This window comes from Scyliorhinus torazame, chromosome 1 (genome assembly GCF_047496885.1).
Source record: "Scyliorhinus torazame isolate Kashiwa2021f chromosome 1, sScyTor2.1, whole genome shotgun sequence".
Taxonomy (NCBI): domain Eukaryota; kingdom Metazoa; phylum Chordata; class Chondrichthyes; order Carcharhiniformes; family Scyliorhinidae; genus Scyliorhinus; species Scyliorhinus torazame.
In genome coordinates this window covers 399,837,561-399,863,605 of record NC_092707.1, presented here as the reverse complement: position 1 = coordinate 399,863,605, position 26,045 = coordinate 399,837,561, and the positions used below count along the sequence as shown (strand labels likewise).

The 26,045-nt window shown below is 43.0% G+C and overlaps 1 protein-coding gene across 2 annotated transcripts in view; it reads right to left on the bottom strand.

The window, feature by feature from the left end:
• Window positions 1-2,767: 2,767 nt before the first annotated feature.
• Window positions 2,768-26,045, bottom strand: part of vta1 (vesicle (multivesicular body) trafficking 1) — a 205,085-nt gene continuing 181,807 nt past the window's right edge. For both annotated transcript variants that reach the window (XM_072513785.1, XM_072513794.1), the window contains one exon: window positions 2,768-4,288. In XM_072513785.1, the coding sequence (XP_072369886.1) occupies window positions 4,143-4,288 (146 nt within the window). In that variant the 3' untranslated portion in view covers window positions 2,768-4,142. The remainder of the gene's footprint in view (window positions 4,289-26,045) is intronic.

Sequence of the window (26,045 nt, the reverse complement as noted above, 5' to 3'; positions counted from 1 at the left end):
ACCCCCAACATTATCAGCCACTCCACCAACTTTGGTGTCATCTGCGAACTTACAAATCAGACCAGCTACATTTCCCTCCAAATCGTTTATGTATACTACAGATGCCCCAGCACAGATCCCTAGTCACAACCTTCCATTCAGAAAAACACCCTTCTACTGTGCCCCTTTTGCCTTCCGTGACCGAGCCAGTTCTGTATCCATCTTGCCATCGCACCTCTGATCCCATGTGACTTCACCTTTTGTACCAGTCTGTCATGAGGCACCTTGTCAAAGGCTTTACTAAAGTCCATGTAAACAACATCCACCGCCCTCCCCTCACCTTTGTCACCTCCTCAAAACACTCGATCAAGTTAGCGAGGCACAACCTTCCCGTCACAACCATGCTATCACAAATGAGTCCATTTGTTTCCAAATGGGTATAAATCCTGTCCGAGAATTCTCTCCAATAATTTACCGAGTACCGACCTGAGGCTCACCGGCCTATAGTTTCATAGATTATCCCTGCTACATTTCTTAAACAGCGGTACCACATAAGCTGTTCTCCAGTCCTCTGGGATCTCACCTGTGGTCAATGAGGATACAAAGATATCAGGCAGGGCCCCAGCAATTTCCTCCCTTGCATCCCTCAGTATTCTGGGGGAAATCCCATCCAGCCCAGGAGACTATCTACCGTAATGTCTTTTAAAAGATCCAATACCTCCTCCTTTTTGATGTCAACATGACCCAGACTGTCCACACACCCTACCCAAGAATCATCTTCCACAAAGTCCTTTTCTTTGGTGAACATTGAAGGAAAGTACTGATTTAGTACCTCGACCATTTCTTCTGGTTCAACACAGATACCCCCCACTCTCCTCAAGTGGTCCAATCCTTTCCCTGGCCACCCTCTTCCTTTTTACATATGAATAAAAAGCTTTGGGATTCACATTAATCCTCCTTGCCAAAGACTTTTCTGACCCCCTCCTAATTGCCTACTTAAATACCTTCCTACTTTCTTTGTACTCCTCAAGGTTTCCTTTCCGCCTTCTCACCTCACTTCCTGATTCTGCTTGGCCCATCTCAATATCTGTCCTTTCTCTGGTAGCTATGAAAGCAGACAATCACACCTCTTGACAGCTCGTTCGCCCGTGGCTTCGACCGCTGGGCCCTCTCCAACTCGAAAGGGGGAGGGGGAAAAGAGGAGGGCCATCCTCCTCCACTTTCAACAGCTTCATGAAAAACCTTTGCAAAATACTCGGTTGGCCTCGGGCCCTCCACACCTTCAGGCAGCCCCACGATCCTGAGATTCTGCCGTTGCAACTTGTTCTCAAGGTCCTCAAGCTTGGCCCACAATCCCCTATTTCTGTCCTCCACTGGGGCAGCAAGATGGCGCAGTGAGTAGCACTGCTACCTCATGGCACCGAGGTCCCAGGTTCGATTCCGGCTCTGGGTCACTGTCCTTGTGGAGTTTGCACATTCTCCCCATGTTTTGCGCGAGTTCCGCCCCCACAACCCATAGCTGTGTAGGGTAGGTGGTTTGGCCACACTAAATTGCCCCTTAATTGGAAAAAATGAACTGAGTACTCTAAATTTACAAAAGAAAAAATTCTGTCCTCCACTTGCAGCGAGGCGAGTTTCTCCCTGTGTCGCGGCACTTTCAGCACCTCACCATGCTCCCGCTCTGTCTCCACCGTCTTTATTGAGACCAGTGACGAGTGTCCATCATCTCCTTCCCTGGCTGCTCAAAACATTTGCCCAGTTTCCGCTCAAACTCCACCGCCATCACCTCAGACTGTTGTAATGGGCACAGCCCGACCCGGTGAGCTAGCTCCCGCCATCTTCCTTCCAATCATTGTCGATGCTGCCGGCGGACAAGCGCTTGCTCCCTTTCTCCCAATATTCTTTCTTTGGGATTTCGACATCTTCTAGTGCGCACATATCTATTGGGATAAGTTTACAAATTCCCCCCACAAACTGAGGTAAAAGGGCCAAAAACCAAGGGGCTCTAGCGGGAGCCACATGCAACCTCCACCTATATGTCGCCACCGGAAGTCTGTGCTCCTTAACTAAATTGACCAACTGATTGAATGTCTTTGTGCCTGGAGCTTCGAGAGATGCCAAACTAAATCTGTGAGCTGCAGACTGAGCAGCATCACCTTCTGCTTTGTCTCAGTTGTTATTTTGTTTGCCACAAAGAAAAACGCAGTCTCTAAATGTTCTGCCCCCAACTCTCGTCTTTGGGGCTGAATGGTTCTATTTTCCGCAAATAGCGGCATCTTTAACAGGGTCTGTAGCTTTTTCTTTTGGACTTTGAGTGATCACTCTCCTCCTCCTCTGCACTACCGGCTTTCAACGATTGATCCAGTTTTTTCCCTCGTCGCCAGTAATAACTCGAGGCGACTCAATGTGGCAAGTAATAAACTAAAGGATTTATTGCCCAAGAACAACTCATACTCTTAAGGGTTTTAGCAGCACAGCACAACCAAATAGGTCCATTCCGAACAATGCTCTGGCTCCACTGCCACCCTCCAACCCCGTGTTCGCGTACTCACTCCAATGGTTCTGCCTCGGTCACATGACCTGCGAAGGATCCCTCCAATGGGCCACACCGTCACAGCTAAAAGTAATGAAAAATTGGTCCCTGACTAATATACTTGGGACATGATCAATTTTATTGTGGCTACAAGAGATAGCATATGTCAAGAAATAGTGAAAGATGGGCAATGCAGACAGGCTCTGCATTGCAGGGTGAATTGCTCAATGCAAAGGATGGCACAGTGCAATAAAGTGACAGATCAAATGCACATCTTTTATTTCTGTTATAGTTTGATCAGTACAAGTAACAAAAAGTGCCTGTGTGGGAGTATTTCATGGCAGTCACAAAACAGGCCCACAGGATCGTGCTGCCAAAGGGAAGCGGATGCATTCACTGATGTGTTCAGTTTCTTTTGAGAGCTCCTCCAGAAAAAAGGGGATTCTTGATTAGTACTGTTATATTGTCAAGCCCCAAAACAAGAAAATTATGTCATGGCAAACGTATTATGCAATGTTTTGACTCCATGTTGCAGTGGGCTTATTCCACTTTGCAAATAATTTATGAAGGGCAATTCTAGCCTCAGTCACACACACACACACACACACACACGCACAAACTTAATACACAGTGCAATTTATCTCACCTCAAATCCCGGAGAAAAAGAGCAATAGTCAGATACACAGTTATTTATTACAAGACAGAATGCTTAATGACACTTCTCCATGCATGTTGGACATCTCTTCTGGCAACTGGTTATATTAGCTCAAAGGCTACGTTACTCCTCTCTTCGGATATTTTAGATAGAACATTCATTTGGGAGACACTGGGAGTCAGTGGAAGGTACTGCTTATTGGCACCAGGGGGTTTGGCAGGGTATGCATGTTGCATCTAAGATCTGCTTCAACAGCGGCTATACACAAATCATGCCCCCACTCCCTCAAGTATGCACACAGAAGAACCTGGGCTGGAAATTCAGCAATGCTGTCACTTTCCACTGCTTGCTGAGGTGGCTAATTTTGTACTTGTAAAAGAGGGTGATGGGTTACCTGAAGCCTGAGAAACATGCTGCACTCAACAATCAAACCAAATTGCATAATATATGGCTGTGGGCTTGACCCACCCAGACCACAATGGGTTCGCGTAGGGGAAGTGGGAGGGAGAAGCGGGGTGAAACTGGTGTGTGATTTGTGTTCTATTGTTGAATGAGCATACGTAGGATCGCAAGACATTACACACCTAACCCCCTGGGTGCCATGAAATGGAATGCTATCTCGCATTAAATTGTTGCAATATCCATATACAGTCAGCTACCTCACTGAAATAGCAGCAGAATTAAGAACTCGATGCACACTTCTTTAGTGTTGCCATCACAAGTGCCTTTTTAAAAAAAAAAACTTTAGCTATGAAATTCAAGCCATTAATATTCACACCTGGCACCCAAAGCATCGCTCCTTTCCTTTCAGATAGAAAAAATGCAACGCGATCTGCATATCAAAGTATGTGGGACGCCGATAGGGAAACAACAGGGCCTTTTGCTATGCAAGGGCGGAGTGGAGCCGTGGACTGGTTAGTTCTTTCGACCAGTGAAGGGGACACAAGTTATGTGTGGGCACTGCAGGAAAGGGGCTCATTCCCTCCCCGTGGTGAGCAACTGGAGAGCCTTCTGGAGATTCTGCACGGCTGTCCCCACGTCTTCATACTGTAGGGCGCTGCCGGCGTATTTGCAGTACTTCTGAGCCCTGGCGTAGTCCTCCGGGGTCAGGCGACCCTCACCTGCGGAGAAAACGTAAACGTCAGTAAGGCAGTCAAAAGGAGATTTCCAAGGGGTGTTAGAAATTGTGATGTGTTTTGGCAGTATGGATAAGAGAAAATTGCAAACATCGCAGACTTGCTTAAAAAAAGGAAAAAAATCAGCAACTAAAGACGAGTCAGTTTAACCTCTGGGTTGGAAAAGCTTCCAGAAACTCGAATCTAAGACAGAATTAACAGTCACTTTGACAAATGTGGATTAATTAAAGAAAGCCAGCAAGATTTGCAAAAAAGCAAATCATGTTTAACTAAACTGATTTGAGATTTTTTTGATGAGGTAACAGAGAGGATAGGGCGATTGATGTGGTGTACAATGACTTCCAAAAAGATAAAGTGCCCCGAAAGTAGAATCCCGTGGAAGCAAAGGGATAGTGTCACTTTGGTTACATAGTGGACTGAATGACAGGAAACGGACAATAGTGGTAGACACTTTTTTCAGATCGGAGGAAGGTTATTGAGTGGTTAGTATGAGGATCAATGCTTTTCTTGATATATGGCCTGGACTTGAGTGTACAGGGCACAACATCAAAAACGAGGATGACACAAAGCTGGCAAGCGTTGTGAATTGTGAGGAGGATAGTGATAGATTTCAAGAGGACATAGACTGGCTGGGGACTGGGCAGACATGCGGCAGATGGAATTTCCTCAAGAGAAGCATGAAGTGACACTTTTTGGTAGAAAGAATGAGGAGAGCCAATATAAAATCAAGGTTACAACTCTAAAGTGGGTGCAGGAGCAGAGAGGCCCGGGGATATATGTGCACCAACTGTTCAGGTTTGCAGGAAAGGTTGATTAAGGGATACGAGGCTTTATAAATAGGGGCTTGGAACACAAAAGCAGAAGTAATGGTAAACCTGCATGAAAACACTTGCTTGGCTGCAACTGTGAGCACCCCACCCCATGCAAGGATATGAAAGTGTTGGTGCAGGAAAGATGTCTGAGAATGGATTTGAGACTTTAGTTTGATGCAGAAATTAAAGAAGCTGGGGTTATTCTGCCTGAAGGGAATGTTGACGGGAGATTTGATGGAGGTGTTCAAAAGCATGAGGGGTCCAGGCAGAGTAGAGAGGGGGGGGGGGGGGAACTGTTCCCATTGGCTGAAGGGTTTGTGTCATGTGAGAGTGCCTTTAAGACATGGATGTTTAAGCAATGTACCTTTAAGAAAACAGTGATGTCAGAGAGTGGGTGGAGCTGAGGTCAGGTCAGCCATTTTGCAGCTTAGTTTTGCAGTTTGGAGGAAAAGAGCTTGGGGAGTGTCTGTGTTTGCAGTGAGCTGGATCTCTGCCACAAAAGACCATCTCTGGATCATTTGGGTGATTTAAACATATAATAGTGAAGCCATTAACCTGATGTGATTTTGTTTAAAGGTGTTAAGTCTTTTGGAAGTTTGAAGGAACATTTTAAGGAATTATTGACTGTTGCAATATTTTCTGAGTTATCTTTGAAGTAAGGGGTGTTAAGAGATCCAATGTTTATTTAAAATGTTAAGTTGAGTTCATGGAATAAACATTGTTTTGTGTTTAAAAATCCACGTGTACATAATTGTAATCCCACACCTAGGAGACAAGCCGTGTGCTAGGAAAAGCAACAAATCCATTAAAGGGAAAGGTAGGTTGAACTCCATGATACATTTTGGGGTTCTGAAAATGCCTCGCCCATAACAATTGGGGCTCAAGGGGGATAAAAGTACATCTATTGGATTGGCTTTTGTGAACTTAAAGACAGTGAACGATTGTTGCTTTTCCGGTGTGGTATTTTAGTTTAAGTGGGGAGAGTGTTGTGAACAATGGCTCTTTCAGAGGCTCAGAAGTTTTTGGGGGTGGAGAATGTGACACGTAGTACTTTACCGACAGAAACGAAAAGCAGACTGTTAGATTTGGCAAGAACATTGCAGTTAACATTACCTGACAAAATGCGAAAAGATGAGGTAATTATGGCGGTGGTTAAGTATTTAAAGTTGCCTGAGATAGAGTATGACTCATTGGAAATGGCAAAAATTCAGTTGCAAATTAAACAAATGGAACATGAGAAAGAATTAAAGCGGCTTGAATACGAGAGTGGAGCGAGGAAAAAGAAAAAGAAAGAGAGAGAGAGGAAAAAGAAAGAGAAAGAGAGAGAGAGGAAAAAGAAAAAGAGAGAGAAGAAAGCAGAAAAGAAAGAATAGCCCTAGCAGAACAAAAAGAAAAAGAAAGGGAGATACAGATCAGGGAAAAAGATAAAGAAAGGGAGTTTGAATTTCAGAAAATGGCCATGAAACATGACAATCAGTTAAAATTGGCAGACGTAAAGGGAAACGTACAGTTGGATGATAGTGATGAGGATAGTGAGAAAGAGCGCATAGTCGAAGGCTTGGTGGGAATCTATTTAAATATGTCCAAGCATTGCCAAGGTTTGACGAGCAGGAAGTGGAAGTCTTTTCCATTTCATTTGAGAAGGTGGCTAAACAAATGAAATGGCCACAGGACATGTGGGTGTTACTGATTCAAAGAAAGCTGGTAGATAGAGCTAGTGAAGTGTTTGCATCACTACTGGAGGAGGTATCTGGAACGTATGAGGAGGTGAAGAAATCCATCTTAAGTGCATATGAGCTAGTGCTTGAAGCTTACAGAGAAAGGTTTAGAAATTTAAGGAAAGATTTGGTCAAACACACATGGAGTTTGAAAGGCTCAAACAGAGCAATTTTGATAGATGGATAAGGACTTTGAAAATAGACCAAACGTATGAAGCTCTCGGAGAAATTATACTTTTGGAGGAGTTTAAAAATTCAATTCCTGATGTAGTGAGAACTCATGAGGAAGAGCAGAGGGTTAAAACTGCGAGATTAGCAGCGGAAATGGCAGATGATTATGAATTAGTTCATAAATCAAAGATTGGTTTCTGACATCAGTTTCAGCCGGTGAGGGATAGAAACTGGGGACATGAGAAATACTCAAATGGTAAAGGTAAAGGTGATCTGATGGGAGACAATAAAGAAAGTGTACCTCAGATTAAAAAAGAAATCCAGGAGGGTGGAAAAGAATTGAAAAATTTCAAATGTTTTCACTGTAATAAACTAGGCCATGTAAAGTCACAGTGTTGGTGGTTGAATAAAAGCACTGGGAAGGCTGATGGGGTAGAACAGGATAAGACAGTGGGGTTTGTTAGAGTGGTAAAGGAAAGCCCAAGGGAAGGGAAGGAGGTGCAAACGATCGTACAGCCTGTTCAAGAAGTAATTGTTAAGAAGGTGCCAGATGTCTTTAAAGAATTTACTTGTGTGGGTAAAGTTTACTCATGTGTATCAGGAGGAGCAGGTAAACAAGTCACAATTTTAAGATATACAGGGGCTAGTCAATCTTTAATGGTAAGAGATGAGGAATGATGTAGTTTGGGAAGAATGTTGCCAGAAAAGGTGGTGATATGTGGAATTCAGGGTGAGAGGAGTAGCGTTCCATTATATAAGGTAAGGTTGGAAACTTCAGTGAAGAGTGGTGAAGTGGTAGTAGGAGTAATAGATAAACTATCTTGTCCAAGAATACAGTTTATCTTGGGTAATGATATAGCTGGATCGCAGGTGGGAGTGATGCCTACTGTGGTTGATAAGCCAGTGGAAAATCAGTCAACTGAAGGGTTGAAGGACAAATATCCTGGGATTTATCCGGACTGTGTAGTAACAAGGTCGCAAAGTCACAGGTTAAGACAAGAGGAGAAAATAAAAAAGAGTGAAGATGAAGTTGAAGTGCAATTATCAGAAATGACTTTTGATCAGATGGTGGAAAAAGAACAAGAACTGGTGGAGGATGCAGCGGATAATTGGCGGAGTTACAACAGAAAGATGTAGAAATAAAACGTATATATTAGAAAGCATATACGGAAGAGGAATCTGAGAGTATACCAGAGTGTTATTACCATAAAAATGATGCCTTGATGAGAAAATGGAGACCTGTACATATGCAGGCGGATAAAAAGTGGGCAGAAGTTCATCAAGTAGTATTGCCGGTAGGGTACAGAAAGGAGGTGTTGCAAGTTGCACGAGGTACCAGTGGGAGGTCATTTGGGAATAAGGAAAACCCAAGCTAAAATCCAGAAACAGTTTTATTGGCCTGGACTACATAAATATGTAGTTACATTTTGTCAATCATGTCACACATGTCAAGTGATAGGGAAACCTCAAGCAGTGATAAAACCAGTGCTCTTAATACCCATTCCAGCATTTGAGGAACCTTTTACAAGGGTCCTAATCGATTGTGTAGGACCGCTTCCTAAAACAATAAGTGGGAATCAATATCTTTTGACTGTAATGGATGTGTCTACTAGGTTTCCAGAGGCCATTTCAGTACATAATATTACAGCTAAAAGGATTGTGGAGGAGTTACTGAAATTCTTTACTAGATATGGACTACCTACAGAAATTCAATCGGATCAAGGAACAAATTTTACTTCAAAGTTATTCAAAGAAGTTATGGATAGCTTAGGAATAAAACAATTTTAATCAACTGCGTACCATCCAGAATCGCAGGGAGCGTTAGAAAGGTGGCATCAGACATTAAAGACAATGTTGAGGGCGTATTGTCAAGATTATCCAGAGGATTGGGATAAAGGAATCCCATTCGTATTGTTTGCAATTAGGGATGCACCTAATGAGTCTACCAAATTTAGTCCTTTTGAACTAATTTTTGGCCATGAGGTAAGAGGACCACTTAAATTGATTAAGGAAAAATTGGTGGGTGAGAAACCGGAAATTACACTATTGGATTTTGTGTCAAATTTTAGGGAACGATTAAATAGAGCAGGTGAATTGGCGAGACAACATTTGAAAGTTGCACAAAATGTAATGAAACGGGTAGCGGACAAGAAATCCAAAGTTCGTAGTTTTGCCAGTGGGATAAAGTTTTAGTGTTGTTACCAGTGGTAGGGGAGCCTTTAAAAGCTAGGTTTTGTGGACCGTATCAGATAGAAAGGAAATTAAGTGAGGTGAATTATGTGGTAAAAACACCAGATAGAAGGAAGACTCACCGAGTGTGTCATGTGAATATGCTTAAAAGGTACTTTGAAAGGGAAGGAGAGAAAAAGGAGGTTTTAATGATTCTAACTCAAAGAGACAAACCAAATCCAGATGACTGAATTTGACATATCTCAAATTAAATTGGAAAATGAGGATGTTCTTAAAAATTGGGATGAATTGTTAAAGTTACCTTCCAGAGGAAAAATGAACTGACCTGAAAGAGTTATTGATATCACATGGGCAAGTTTGTAGAGATAAATTGGGAAGTACTAAAATGGCTATACATGATGTAGATGTGGGAAATGCTGTTCCTATCAACCAACATCCATATAGGCTTACTCCTTTAAAATTGGCACAGGTTAACAGAGAGATTGAGAGTATGCTGAAGAATGGCACAATTGAAGTGCGTCGCAGCCAATGGAGCTCACCCATAGTGATGGTACCAAAACCAGACGGTACACAACGGTTGTGTGTGGACTATAGAAAGGTGAATGCAGTTACAAGAACAGACTCTTATCCTGTCCCACCATTAAAGGATTGCATGGAGAAAGTGGGACAATCTGCTTTTATTTCCAACATTCAGACATGGAAAGGACATTTAAAACATCGTATGGAGTTCTTCGATCGACTTCAGCTGGTGGGTTTGGTGATGAACATCGCCGAATGTGAATTTCTGCGAGAGTAACTTGGCTAACCTCGCTCACAGTCCTTTTTTGTCTGAGAGTGGGGTGGAGGCAGATTCACACAGTGAGTGGTCAGGATCTGGAATGTGCTGTCTGAGACTGTGGTGGAGGCAGATTTACACAGTGAGTGGTTATGATCTGGAATGCACTGTCTGAGAGTGTGGTGGAGACAGATTCACACAGTGAGTGGTTAGGATCTGGAATGTACTGTCTGAGAGTGTGGTGGAGGCAGAGTCACACAGCGAGTGGTTAGGATCTGGAATGTACTGTGAGAGTGTGGTGGAGACAGATTCATACAGCGAGTGGTTAGGTTCTGGAATGCACTGTCTGAGAGTGTGGTGGAGGCAGATTCACACAGCAAGTGGTTAGGATCTGGAATGCACTGAGAGTGTGGTGGAAGCAGATTAAAAGGTAAGCCCGATAAGCACCTGAAGACAAAAAAAAATGCAGTGCTACAAAACAAAAAAGGACTGTGAGCGAGGTTAGCCAAGTTACTCTTGCAGAAAGACAGCATTGATACGTTGGGCGAAATGGCCTCCTTCTGTGCTGTAATAATCGCTGTGTTATTTAAAATAACAAATGTACAAGAAGGGAGAATATTTTTAAATTAGTGGGTTATGATGATCTGGAACATTGCCTGAAAGATGGTGAAAGCAGATTTAATAATAACTTTCAAAAGGACAGCGGATTTCTACTTGATAAGGAAAATTTTGCTTGGCTATGGGGAAGGAATAGGGTCTTTTGACTAATTGGATAGCATTTTAGAAAAGCCCAAACAGGCACAATGAGCTGAATAACCTCCTTCTGTGCTTTCTGATGCTATTTATTAATGACTTGGAGGTTAACGGAAAAAATAGGGGGAATTTCAATGACAATGCTATCAGTGAACTCCATGAAATGGCTGTATAAATGTTCCAGCTCAAATTATTGTTCACTGTGCTGTTTTGAGAATATGCTGAAAAAAGCGATTTATGTATTGCACCAGTTGCCCTGGCACTGGGTCTAATGTTACATACAATGGGCTGGGCAATTAGAACAAACAGTGAGAGCCAATATTTAAAACCAACTTCAAACAGACCCGACACCCACACGGGTCTGCTTCAAAGATGGCTTCAAATGTGTGGGAACTGACTGCACTAATCTACAATCAGAGTACAGAACAAGACTGAATTTATTGCTGCAATACAAAGAGAAATACTTGCATTTGCAAAGCACTTTATTACACCAAACCACAAATGCAGCTGCTTGCTCCGTGGCAGAGGGAACAGCCATTTTGCATCAGCAACACTCTGCAAACAATTAGAAGGCAAATGGATAGTTAATGTGGGGTGCTCATTTTATGGTCAGGGGTGTAGCCAGTTAAAATGGCTAACTCCCGATTTAGAATGGCCAACTTCCGATTTAAAATGGTGAACGGCAAAGGCTGATGGGAAAATCAGCCAACAGGACTCAAACAAGCAGCTGCTGGTTGAGTGTGTATTTACCTCTGGAAAGGCCAGACAAGATCGATACCGGCAACCATCAGCATAACCAAACACCAGCCATCTGCATATTAATGAGCAACCCCCGGGAACAATGAGCAACATTTAGATACATAAAGCCAACCCAGACTCGTCGGCGCCAGCAGAAGCCTACACAAAGGGAGGTGAACGACCACCTCAGGACCACCCATCGATCAAGGAATTGCTCCAGCATTGGAGAAAATCGAACCAAGTGATTGGGACAAAGTACAGGGTCCACCCCGAAAGGCGGGAAGCCCCTGGGGACTATAAGAATAGAGTCCAAGTTCAAATTGTTCTTCTTGACTGGGTCACTCAGCAACGCGAACCAACCCTTGACAGTGACCGGTCCAGCCATCGCTGAAATCTAGCTCAGAACCCGAACGAAAGGCCATTCGTTTCCCTGACCTGGTGGGCCAGTTCAGAGATAAGTATTGGCCTGTTAGTCGTAGAAGTAGCTTAGATGTAGAATTTATGCATGAGTAGTGATTACTGTGTATAATAAATGTGCTTTGATTTAAATCTTACTAATCGGTGTATTGGATTATTGATCATTACTCGGACTTGAACCACGTGGCGGTATCATAAAGATACCTGGCGACTCAAGAGCAAAGGTGATAAAACAGAGCAATTAAACTAAGGCAAAAGTTAGCAACAGGGGGCATGAGAGAGCGTTAGCTCCTCACCACAAGGTCACAGTAATTACATCACAAAACACCAGGGTGAGTTCGATGCTTTCCTTCTTGGACCAGAATCCTCAAAGCAATTGTATTTTCATAACTCAGTCCCATGTACTTCAGATTTTGTGCATAATTTATCTGCCTGCCTTTAAGGAAACAGCACTGGACATACTTACGCAGAAAAAGATGCCAGGAGCCATCATGACAAAGTTATTTAATTTATTTCACCTGAGGAAGGAGCAGCGCTCCGAAATCTAGTGACATCGAAACAAACCTGTTGGACTTTAACCTGGTGTTGTAAGACTTCGTACTGATTTAATTTAGAATATAGGTTATCCCAGATAAGTAAACCAAGTATCAGATAACTTTACTGAAGTCAAAATGGGCACTCAACTTCTCCTTTGTCACACAAACAATAACATACATTGGAACTCTTCAATTAGATTCCAGCCTTTAATTCACTCCCTGTATCCATTACTCTTCCCAGATAAAGCAGCTGAAGTCTTTTTCCAGATTACCATCTCAATCCTTCCAATGCATTCTTACACCATCATTCTCCACATATCTTCGCAAGACTGAATGACAGGGTGAACCATGTTTAAAAGATTTGTGTTACTTTGCATTATGCCCTCTCCCTTTTGGGTAGGTGCCTGCACTGTGGCTTGAAGATGCTGGAGAATCGTGGACTTGGCCAACGTCAGTGAACAAATGAATAGCCTCTTTCGGCTTCGGTGGAAAGATGGCTGAATGCTCTGAAGCTCTTAATATTTTAATACCTTAAAAAATCAGCGTGGAATCTTTTTCCTTGGAAACCGAGTGAACTTAAAACCAAGTATTCCCAAAGGACACCCCTTTTGGTCAATGATGGATCATCATTGGAGCTTGGCACAATGTAACCTGCATCTCCTACCTATCATACTAAGGCATCAATCACCAAAGGAGTGGATCAGTTGTATTACGATTCCAGACCAGACCCCAACAATGGCTAGGATATCGGACCAAAACCCCAATGTTATATATTCATTTTGTAAGACTGTGAGAAAAGGATACTGCGCTCCAGGAATGATTACCTAAATAAATAGGGATATGGCATATCAAAAAAACGTTATTGCTAACACAATATTAAAATATCTTTAGCATTACACCTGAAAATTGCTTATAATTACCCCTTAAACAATACTACTCAACACAGTGAATAAATACCCATAATTTATATCTTTATTCCCACTTAAACAACAAGAAAATAAACCATCTCAACTCTCAATCCACCTTAAATACCAATGGTGCAGAAGAATACTTGCATTGCAGAGTTATTCTTTGAGAAAGAGATCTCTTGACACTGCTTTCCAGAACAGATCTGACTCTGGTCCGAACCCCTGCAGAAACTCTGGCTGCATGTCTTCATTCAGGTGATGGACGTATTAAAATGTATGAGGGTGGATAAATCTCCTGGCCCTGACCAGGTATATTCAAGAACACTACGTGAGGCTAGAGGCAAAATTCTGGGAGCTCTGGCTAAGATATCTGCATCATCAATTAGCCACAGGTGAGGTACCAGGAGACTGGAGGGTCGCAAATGTTGTGCCCTTATTTAAGAAGAGCTGCAAAGAAAACCCTGGGAATTATAGGCCGGTAAGACTAACACCTGTGGTGGGCAAGTTACTCGAGAGGATTCTGAGGGATAAGATATACAGGCATGTGGAAAGACAGGGTTTGATTAGGAGTAGTCAGCTCTGCTTTGTGCATAGGAGATCATGCCGTACACATTTGTTAAGAGTTCTCTGAAGTGGCCAGGAATGTTGATGAGGGCAGGGCGATAGAAGTAGTCCATATGGACTTCAGTAAGGCCTTTGATAAAGTTCCACATGGAACAGTGGGACCTTGGAGTTCAGGTGCACGGTTCTCTAAAGGTGGAGTCACAGGTAGTTGGGCAGTGACATTTGGATTGCTGGCCTTCAGCAGTCAGGGCATTGAGTATAGAAGTTGAGAAGTTATGTTGCAGTTGTACAGGACATTGGTGATGCCACACCTGGAGTATTGTGTTCTGATTTGGTCGCCTTGCTATAGGAAAGATGTGATTAACCTGGAGAGAGCGCAGAAGAAATTTACAAGGTTGTTGCCAATACTCAAGGGGCTGAGTTATAGCGAGAGATTGGTCAGGCTAGGACTTTTATCTTTGGAGCGTAGCAGACTGAGGGGTGATCGTATGGAGGTGAATAAGATCATGAGAGGCATGGACAGGGTGAATGCACTCGGTCTTTTTCCCAGGGTTAGGGAATCAAGAACCAATGGGCATAAGTTTAAGTTGAGGGGAAAGAATTAATAGGAACCTGAGGAGCAACTTTATTTTACACAAAAATACATATCACATGTATGTGGAATGAGCTGCCGGAGTACGTTGTTGAGGCAGGGACATAGACAACATTTTAAAGGCATTTGGGCAGATACATAATAGGAAAGGTTTAGAGGGATATGGGCCAAATACAGACAAATGGGGTTAGCTTAGATGGCCTTTTTGGTTGGCCTTAGATTGTATGATTCTATGAAAAGCTGTTTTAACTGGCTTGTTTCAGCTCCCCCATGTCCTCAGACAAGTCTGTCCTGCTTTAAATACATTTAATCTCTTTTAACTACCACGTAGCGAGAACAAGCTGCCTTACTTGGTCTCAGCTTCAGCCAAATCAGAACGTAATTGAAAAATGCTTTCTCAAAGTGCCTGATGCCTTAGCTCCACCCAGCAATGACATCATCTCACCAAGCTGGACGCTAATCAACTCCCCACAGAATCCCTTTAATCAAAACAAATTTGTATTAGCCCAAGCTTTTTACAATGTTTAATTGCACCTCTGGCTCCTAAAACCTTTGTTGTCTTTCAAACCAAGATTCTTGTAAAAATATGACTTCAGCAGTCAAACACACTCTAACCCAGGCTTTTAACCCTTACTCCACTAATACTTAGAATTCAATATATCTAAAATCCTGCATTCATTACGGGTGCTCCTCGAATCTCAGATCCTCAGAAAACAAGCAACATTTCAGGGTCACATTGATGCTTATTTGCATTTTCCAGCCAACTGATCTTCCTGATCTGAATCTAACCTGTGATTTCCATCATTATGGCAGGCAAGGGTGTAATACAAGCAGCACATCTAACCTGAGAATATCAAAAGAATCACCCTTCGTCCTCTCCGAAGACTGTAAAATTGCACTGGACAGCAATGATTAGAATGGAGAAACCTTCAGGAAGTTCCACACAGTTGCTAGTTTGCGATAAATGTGACAATTAATTAACTAATGTTCTTGCACCCTCACCATACAAAATGTCTTCAATATCCAGGTTCCCAGCCCAATTCCTGATGCTCAGAGCATGAAGTATTTGGTCCCTTACAAGATCAGGTAGACCATTAGTTTCTGCAGAGGCTGTTATTATATGTGCGTTTTTTGTAAAATGATGGAAGTTAACACAACAAAAAAGCTTACAAGAAGGCTTTCTTTCATTAACAATATATTGCAGTGTTAATGTATGCCTACTTGTGACAAAAAAAAGATTATTACAAGGTAACACATTGACAATATTTATTGAGACTCACTAACAGAAATGTTAGGAAAACAAAGTTAGGTTTAAGGGATTTATATTTGTATTGGTAAACATTAGAAATAAGGTATAGTTTTAAGTGTATTCAATTTAATGTTTCTGTGGCTGAAAGGGTAAAACCTATAGATTCATGCTGGATATGTAGGGGTTAGTTTCAAAGTGAAGAGTAAATAGGTGGGCCAGCAGACATATGCTGTATCGTTTAGCAATTGGGGCCTCGTAAGATAGAGAAGCTTTTAAGTTTTAGTTTAGCTAATTTGATTGCAGTTGGAGACAGGATCTCAGGGAGTGAATATCTCTCAACTCTGCCTAAAGAAAGACTGGAGAGCACAGGAGCTGCAAAGGGCCAGGCTTCCTATAGTACAGAATACCATCCAGATAACTAAGGAATTGCGATAGAGTGTTTAAGACGACTGGAGTTACCTGAACAGAGAGCAAGGTATCGTTCAGAAGAATTCAAAGAAGAGTAAAAAAAAGTGTTCTGAGTTAGAGACAATTGCAGTAACCATAATTAAATTGGGACAACAGCCTTCAATGGTAAAACAAACATATCGTGCCATTTTTAATATAATCCGGAACTCGAAAGTTAAAGCAATTGTGAGCAGTTTGCACAGTAGTCAAGACAAATAAATCCTTCAAGGGTTGGTGTGAAATCCTGGACTGGATTCGCTGTTAAAAGTAGAGCGGAAGCTTTGTTTAAAAGTGTCATTTGGAAAACCTGATCTGGATTTCGGATTGTAAACAGCTACCGTTAAGGGATGGCATAATGGGAGATGATTTTAAACCGTGTTTTTGGGAGTGGAGTTTGGAAACTCATGTGACAATCATCTGGGGGGGGGGGGGGGGGGATTCTCAGGAGACATCCACAAACATCACTTGGAGTTCAGCATGTAGTGTATTTTCCCACAGTCATCTTGTGCTCTGCGTGGAGAGTGTATCTGCCCACAGTCATTTTGTGTGTTTAATGTGACCATGTTAGATTAAGATGCATTTTCAGTGTTAATCAGTGTTAATCCTAAAACCTGTGTGTAAATTCTAAGATAAGGGGATAATATTTGATTTGATTTATTACTGTCACATGTATTATATATAGTGAAAAGTATTGTTTCTTGCATGCTGTACAAACAAAGCATACTGGACATAGAGAAGGAAGACGAGACTGCAGAATATGTTACAGTTATAGCAAGGTGTAGAGAAAAGATCAACTTAATATGAGGTAGGTCCATTCAAAAGTCTGATAGCAGTAGGGAAGAAGCTGTTCTTGAGTCGGTTGGTACATGACCTCAAACTTTGGTATCTTTTTCCTGACGGAAGAAGGTGGAAGAGAATATGTCCAGGGTGCGTGGGGTCCTTAATTATGCTGGCTGCCTTTCTGAGGTAGCGGGAATTATAGATAGAGTCAATGGATGGGAGGTTGGTTTGCGTAATGGACTGGGCTACATTCACAACCTTTTGTAGTTTTCTGCGGTCTTGGGCAGAGCAGGCTCCATACCAAGCTGTGATACAATCAGAAAGAATGCTTTCTGTGGTGCATCTGTAAAAGTTGGTGAGGGTCGTAGCTGACATGCTAAATTTCCTTAGTCTTCTGAGAAAGTAGAGTCGTTGGTGGGCTTTCTTAACTATAGTGTCGGCATGGGGGGACCAAGACAGGCTGTTGGTGATCTGGACACCTAAAAACTTGAAGCTCTCGATCCTTTCTATTTCGTTCCCATTTATGTAGACAGGGGCATGTTCTCCACTACGCTTCCTGAAGTCGATGATAATCTCCTTCATTTTGTTGACATTGAGGGAGAGATTATTGTCATCACACCAGTTCACCAGATTCCCTATCTCATTCAGTAAAGGAATATTGTGTAATAATCCAACTTTTCACGTTGAACAAATGTTTTTTCTTGTTATTAAAACAAATTAGCGGTCCTGTGATTCTTTTCCTCCACGTTTAAAAAAAAAAGTTTTGGTCTTGTGACGGGATCTTCCTGTCTAGTTATAACGTCAACTGGCTTTGTAACAAAAGTGGAGGCTCTTGAGGGATTTCAAAACGTGGAGAAAGGGTTACTGGATGCTAATTAATAATTATCTGTTGGGATACTTTTAAACATGGAATGCAAGTTACTGGATGTTGAATAGCATCAACTGGGATGGTAACATCTCATCCTGTACCTCCAAGTTCTCAAAGTTCTTGGAAACTACTTGTTCTGCAGGGCTGGTTTAGCACAGTGGGCTAAACAGCTGGCCTGGAATGCAGATCAATGCCAGCAGCGTGGGTTCAATTCCTGTACCGGCCTCCCCAAACAGGCACGGAATGTGGCGACTAGGGGCTTTTCACAGAAACTTCATTGAAGCCTACTTGTGACAATAAGCGATTACTATTAACATGTGGCCAGGATATTGGGTGAACTCTCTGCTCTTTGTCAAACAGTGCTAAAAAAAACCCCCAAGGCTGTGAGGATTTTAGAATTCTGCAAACAAAGCAAGAGGTTTAAAACCAGAGTCCAGATTGAAGTGGGAGCGAGAGGAAAATGGTTCAAGAATTTCTTATCTTATACAATGGTCATAAGAACATAAGAACTAGGAGCAGGAGTAGGCCATCTGGCCCCTCAAGCCTGCTCCACCATTCAATGAGATCATGGCTGATCTTTTGTGGATTCAGCTCCACTTTCCGGCCCGAACACCATAACCCTTAATCCCTTTATTCTTCAAAAAACTATCTATCTTTATCTTAAAAACATTTAATGAAGGAGCCTCTACTGCTTCACTGGGCAAGGAATTCCATAGATTCACAACCCTTTGGATGAAGAAGTTCCTCCTAAACTCAGTCCTAAATCTACTTCCCCTTATTTTGAGGCTATGCCCCCTAGTTCTGCTTTCACCCGCCAGTGGAAACAACCTGCCCGCATCTATCCTATCTATTCCCTTCATAATTCTATATGTTTCTATAAGATCCCCCCTCATCCTTCTAAATTCCAACGAGCACAGTCCCAGTCTACTCAACCTCTCCTCATAATCCAACCCCTTCAGCTCTGGGATTAACCGAGTGAATCTCCTCTGCACACCCTCCAGTGCCAGTACGTCCTTTCTCAAGTAAGGAGACCAAAACTGAACACAATACTCCAGGTGTGGCCTCACTAACACCTTATACAATTGCAGCAGAACCTCCTTAGTCTTAAACTCCATCCCTCTAGCAATGAAGGACAAAATTCCATTTGCCTTCTTAATCACCTGTTGCACCTGAAAACCAACTTTTTGCGACTCATGCACTAGCACACCCAGGTCTCTCTGCACAGCAGCATGTTTTAATATTTTATCATTTAAATAATAATCCCTTTTGCTGTTATTCCTACCAAAATGGATAACCTCCCATTTGTCAACATTGTATTCCATCTGCCAGACCCTAGCCCATCTCCTGCAGCTACTTTCCTATACATAATTGAGCCGCTTTCATGATATGAGAAATAAAGCATTAAGCTGATGACTCAAACTTCTTACTCATTTCTTACACATTACTGCATTTCCCCAGTAATCCAAGAAACAACACAGCACTCTCTCTGAACTGTGGAACCACAGTACCGAAAGGAAAGAAATTCTCAAAACAAATTTACAGAAGAATCCCTGCACCTACTGACCTATAAGGATTCAATTTAAAATAATCATCTGTGTGTTAAAATCACTCCATGGCCTTGCCTCCTTCCCATCTCTGTAATCTCCTTGAGTAGAGAACAGAATCTCCGTTTCTCTATTTCTGGCCTTTTGCGCATCTCTGATTTTGATCACTCAGCTAATGTCAGCAGTGTCTTCGACTGCCTAAGCCTTGAACTCTAGAATTCCCTCCCTCCTCTTCTCCACCTCCCTTTCCTCCTTTAAAACCTACCGCCTTTGACCAAGCTTTTGATCTGCTCTGATCTGCGGGGTTTCCTCCGGGTGCTCCGGTTTCCTCCCACAGTCCAAAGATGTGCAGGGGTAAGTGGGTTGGCTATGCTAAATTGCCCTTAGTGTCCAAAAAAGATAAGGTGGGGTTATGGGGATAGGGTGGAAATGTGGGGATAGGTTTGAGGTGTGGGCTTAGGTAGGGTGCTCTTTCCAAGGGCCGGTGCAGACTCGATGGGCCGAATGGCCTCCTTCTGTACTGTAAATTCTGTGACATCACCTTCTGAGACCCGGCGTCAAATTTTATTTGATAATGCTCATTTGAAGCGAGTGTTGAAAGATCATTGAAGTGAACAGATCACGAACAGACTCAAAAACAGCTTCTTCCCCACTGTTACCAGACTACTAAACTACCCTCTTATGGACTGATTAACGCTATACCCCTGTATGCTTCACCCGACTCCGGTGTTATGTAGTTACCTTGTGTTGCCCTAGTATGTATTTTTCTTTTATTTCCTTTTCTTTTCATGTGCTTAATGATCTGTTGAGCTGCTCGCAGAAAAATACTTTTCACTGTACCTCGGTACACGTGACAATAAACAAATCCAAATCCAAGCCATGTAGGAAAGAATCAAGGCAGCAGAATTTTGGTTATGAGGTCAATAATGAAGATATTTTGGACAAGTCACACAATGAAGAGATACAGGCGAAATCAGATACCAAAGGAACTCTGCTGACCAAGATCACGGAGAGTTGGAATCTTTTGGGCCGCAATAAGAAATCATGATCTAAATAGTTTGATGCTGATGGGAAAGATAGATGGTAAAAGGGATTGAGGTACACAAAGAACAAACTGGATGAATGTCCATCAATGAAAATGATCCATGCCTCTGGAGCAAAATTAACATGGAGGTCCATGGTCAGAAATGCTCTTTTAGGGTATGGTAGCTGAAGACAGAAGGAGAATGCTCCTGCGAAGCACCTAGGGACATTTTATGATGTTAAATGAGTTAAATAAATGAGAGTTGTAGTTTTTCTCACCACAGAATATTTATTTGTTAAGGCCAGGTAATGACAATTTAGTGGCTTTGCTTTCCAAAACTGAGAGTCTTGAAGTGCTGGATTCAATCAGATTTCTATATTTATCTGTGCTCATCAGCACAGTATTTGTTACAGAATGGTAATGAGATGCTGTTGGAGCAATTACGTTAATAATTTTCAGCAGCTAATAGGGTTTTGGAGATCCTTCCTACCCTCCTATCCCCAAACCCCCAGGAAACTACCTTTTAAACTGTCAGGAGAAAACTTGAAAAAGAATAAAAGCAGGAGCCGCAGATTCAGCGTGAACAGTGAAAGAGTGCTTGTATGAATGAGTGGGCCTCAATGGAAGAGTGGGGGATGGGAGAGAGAGGAAGAGGGGACACAATTTCAGTCATATGACATATGCCAACATAACTTTTATGTAAACGTTTATTTCTGGCGACCATAGAATAGCACGAGAGGAATGTCGAGAACCACTGAGCATTGTTTTGTTCTTGGGGCACGCGTGATGAATTATCTCCTTCACTAGCTGGGTGGTGGGAGGAACAAACTGTGTTCTCAAACTTGCAGCAAACACAGGATGCTTGACTGAACGACGCAATAGACTTCCTCGCGTTCAGTCTCTGGTGAATGAACATCAAAGATGTTTGTCAATTTTTAAATGTAGAATCAATTGCTTTCTCTTGTCTAGTCTGCAAATTTGCTTTAACGTTTTTACTCATACGTATGAGAATGTTTCTGCCTGGGTTCTAACCAGAGACCCTTCATGTTTTAGGCGAACGTGTTAATCATGGCATTATATGACGCATTTAAAAAAATTTAGAGTATCCAATTAAGGGGCAATTTAGCGTGGTCAATCCACCTACACTGCACATCTTTGGGTTGTGAGAGTGAAACTGACGCAGACGCAGGGAGAATGTGCAAACTCCACACGGACAGTGGCCCGGGATCATACCCTGGTCCTCGGCACCGTGAGGTGGCAGTGCTAACCACTGCACCGCCGTGCCAACCACTGCACCGCCGTGCCACCCATTATATGATACATCTCGTGTGTGGGTGGAGAGTGTACGCTTTCTGCTTTTGTGTGCTAGTTTGCTTCTCATTTTCAGCCTACACCGCTGGTTAACAGCAGTGCGGAAAAGAGACACAAACGTGCAAGTCTCTACCTGTCAATAAGCAGCCTCTCACTTGGCAAGTCCTCAGCCGTGCCTCCTCGTAGCAACACACAGAAACTGGGCCCCCCCACAACGCCAGGGCAATGTTTCAGAGGGAAGGGGAGGTGGTGCGTCCCCAGACATTGAGTCCGCTGGCCTACGGACAAGTGGACATGCCCTGGCACCCATGAACCAAAGCTCCATCTTTGGGGAAAACAACTGCACTACCTTGTGGTTACATCAGGAGAGCTGAAAGCTACGGGAGTAAACCCTTGAGAAAAAAAATCAGCAGTGAAGCCCAAATATTTAATCTTTCTGGTAACTCCTGCCAGTTCCAAACATAGTGCTTTGCACTTTTTATGGACACAATCATCGAGGTTGAGAGGGAGGAATCCTTGATGTTTGGTCAGCCCCGAGTCTCCATATGTTTTACCCAGACGTGTGCCATGTAGAAGACAGTTTTGTTACAGAATGTTAACATATCGCAGGAGACAGCAGTTATGAATGATAAGCTCAACTTAATTGGCATAGAGAATGGGTGCTGCGGCCTGTCTCCAATGGTGTGAGAGACCATCACTTTCCACTGGTCAGCCCTCAACCATTTCAAGTCGGACAGCCCCTGATGAGTAAGGTTCTGACCTATCACAGTCCATCTCTTCAAAGGCTGCTTGGAGCCACTGCTCAGCGAGTGGACAGAATTCATCGCACCAGACAAACAAATAAAACAAATGAAAGAACGAAGATGCCAACTCTTTGATTAGCCAGCTGGAACGTCAGGACCATGCGCATGGGTTTGATAGACAATGTGCAGCTTGATAACGTGCGCAATACAACCATAATCGACATGAAACTTGATAGCCTGAACATTGACATAATTTCCCTCCTAGAGGCCAGGCTCAGCAAGAGGAACATAAAACAATTGCACATTCATCTGGCAGGGTCAGAGGAAATGAGCCAGGTGTAGGCTTCGTTATGAGGAATTCATTACTCTTGATGATAGAACAGTCCCACAACTGATTCAAAATGGGTTTTCTCAATCTGCCTCTCAACTCAAACAGCGGCAGCTAACCTTATGAGTGTCTATGCCACAATGCAGTGCACCACTAAACAGTCGGAAGACCAGGTCTATGGAGGAGCTTGAATATGCTATTAGCAGAATTTCCAACGCAGAGCATCTTTATCTATTGGGGGATTACAATGCAAGAGGGGGCATGGACCATGAAGCATGGTTGTCCTGTCTTGGACATGGTAGCCTGCGAAGAGTCAATGAGAATGGACAGAGATTACTTGAGTTTTGCTTCGAGCAGAAACTAAACGTTCAGCAGACGGAAGGCTGGGTGGCATGATAGCACTGTTGCTCCACAGCGCCAGGGTCCCAGGTTAGATTCCCGCTTGGCTCACGTCTGTGCGGAGTCTGATCCTTCTCCCAGGGTCTGCGTGGGTTTTCTCCGGGTGCCTTAGTGTCAAAAAAAGGTTAGGTGGGGTTACTGGGATAGGGTGGAGCTGCTTTTATATTCCATGGTCAATTCCCATTCTCCCAATATGGTTATCTTCACCCCACCAGAGACTGTGACATGCTGCATTATCGTGTTGACAGTCTCCACTGTTGAGGTACAAGTTCACCTGCACCAATAGATGCGGAGGGCTAACAATATAGTTAGTCCCCAATACTGGCTGCTTTTAAACAAGTTCTTTCATGGGATGTAGGCAACATTTAAGAGTGGCACAGTGGATAGTACTGCTGCGTCACAGCGCAAGGGACCAGGGTTCGATTCTGACCTTGGGAGAAGTTTGCACATTTTCTCCATGTCTGTGTGGGGTTCCTCCGGGTGCTCCGATTTCCTACCACAGTCCAAAGATGTGCAGGTTAGGTGGATTGGCCGTTCTAAATTGCCCCTAAGTGTCCAAAGGTAGCGTATTCTTTTGCAGGGTTGGTGTAGGCTCGATGGGCCAAATGGCCTCTGTCTGCACTGTAGGGATTCTATGATTCATTTATTGCCCATCCCAAATTGCCCTTGACCCGAGTGGTTTGCTGGTCCATTTCAAAGAGCAGTTAAGAGTCACCCACATTGCTATGGGTCTGGAGTCACCTGTAGGCTAGACCAGGTAAGGACGGCAGATTTCCTTCCCTAAAGAACATTAGTGAACCAGATGGGATTTTACAACAATTGATGATAGTTGTCATGGTCACCATTCCAGCTTTCAATTCCAGATTTCTTAACAGAAGTTAAATTCCACCAGTTTCCATGGTGGGATTTGAATGCATGCCCTCAGAGCATTAACCTGGCCCTTTGGAATACTCCTTAGTGACATTACCACTGCACCACAGTCTCCCTGTGAACTTCTTCCAGTGCTGCAGGATACAGTCTGACAGCCTTCACTACCTTATCACATGGTCATTCCAGTTGTCAGCTTGTACACTGAGTATTAACAGGCTATTGAGCAGCGGAAATATGACAGTGTGTTGCACTTCAAGCATAGGAGAGGGCCTCCTTTTTTGATGAGTATGAAGCATTCCAAGCTTCAGCACCAATATAAACTTTGCTTGCATTCCCCTCAACACTGACGATTAAGGCATAATGTGACAGCGGGGTTCAAAATAACAGGAATCAATAGGATAGATACAGAAACAATACTCTCTTGTCGGAGGAAATTTGAACAAGGAGGCACGATCTTAAACTAAAGCATTTGGCCACGAGTGTGTTCCTGATACTGAATATTAGTGGAAGGGTAGTGCAAAGGTCTCAGTATGAATAAGATACGAAGATCATTCGAAGACTTTTCTTGCGACATGAAAGCAAGATCCAAAATGCAATAAAGCACTTGAGGTGCTGACGTTTCCTGACTTCCAATCAGCTATTATGCTTGTGGTGAACAGGCAAAAAACTAGGAAGCCATCAAGTCTGAAAAAGAGTAAATTAGATGAGATAAATTGAGCAGTTGAATTTAGGAAGCTCCTAGTGATGCTCTAAAAATTGTGCAGATTGTTGGGGGGAGGGGGTAATCTGAAGATGTAAGGAGTTCCATAACTTAAGAATAGTTGGTGAGGGGAAACAAATAGGAAAAGTTGGAATACCAGATTTAAAAAAAAAAAATCTTGAAATTCCTGGTAAACTAGACATTTTGTGAGGTGTCACAATGTTATGTGATGGAAAGTTATTTTCATCATATGTCTAGCTCACAGAGCTCGGTGGAGCAATGGATGTGAACTCATTCTTTTCACCCTAGCTCAATATCATTAAACAGGAAATCACCCACATGGATACAGGTGACAGAAAGATTGATTCCTTGCAGAATGTGCAGAAATGGCATAAGAACAACATTAAGAGGTGGTATCTGGTGAGTGTAGCTTTAGGAGAAACTGGTTATGTTAGGTCTTTGGTTCCTAAAGCTCTCCACCACTGGGCGTTTTCCTCAGCTCATGTCTGGGGCTGTTGCAGCCTCATTGACAGAGATGTCTCCACTGTTGTATTCAATTCCCCTCGCAAGACAGAACAATATTTATTAGCTTTCTTAATGACTTGCTGTACCTGCATACTAGCTTTTTGTGATTCAGGCACTTTGGACACCTAGGTCCCGCTGCACCTCAGAGCACTGCAATCTCTCACCATTTACATAATATACTTTTTTATTCTTCCTGCCAAAATGGACAATTTTGCACTTTCCCACATTATATGCCATTTGCCAGATCTATGACCACACGCTCAACCTATCTATATCCCTTTATAGCCTCCAGAGATAGACGTACACTTTTGGGGCCCCCACACTCTCCCTCTTTGCAAGGTCCCCACGTCACGCCCTACACCCTGGTGATATGGCGGCCTGCCCCCAATGCGTAGAAACCCAAAAATCACTGCTTGCTTTCTTTGCATCTCCCGACTTATCTATGGAATTTCCTGCCCAACGAAGCAGTTGAGGCTCCTTCATTAAATGTTTTCAAGATAAAGATAGAAAGTTTTTTGAAGAATAAAGGGTTATGAACTGAGTCCACAAAAGATCGGCCGTTTAAAAATGTGTTTTTACAGTACCCAATTCATTTTTCCAATTAAAGGGCAATTTAGCGTGTTCAATCCACCTACCCTGCACATCTTTTGAGTTGTGGGGGCGAAACCCACGCAAACACGGGGAGAATGTGCAAACTCCACACGGACAGTGACCTAGAGCCGGGATTGAACCTGGGACCTCGGCGCCGTGAGCAGGGCTAACCACTGCGCCATCGTGCTG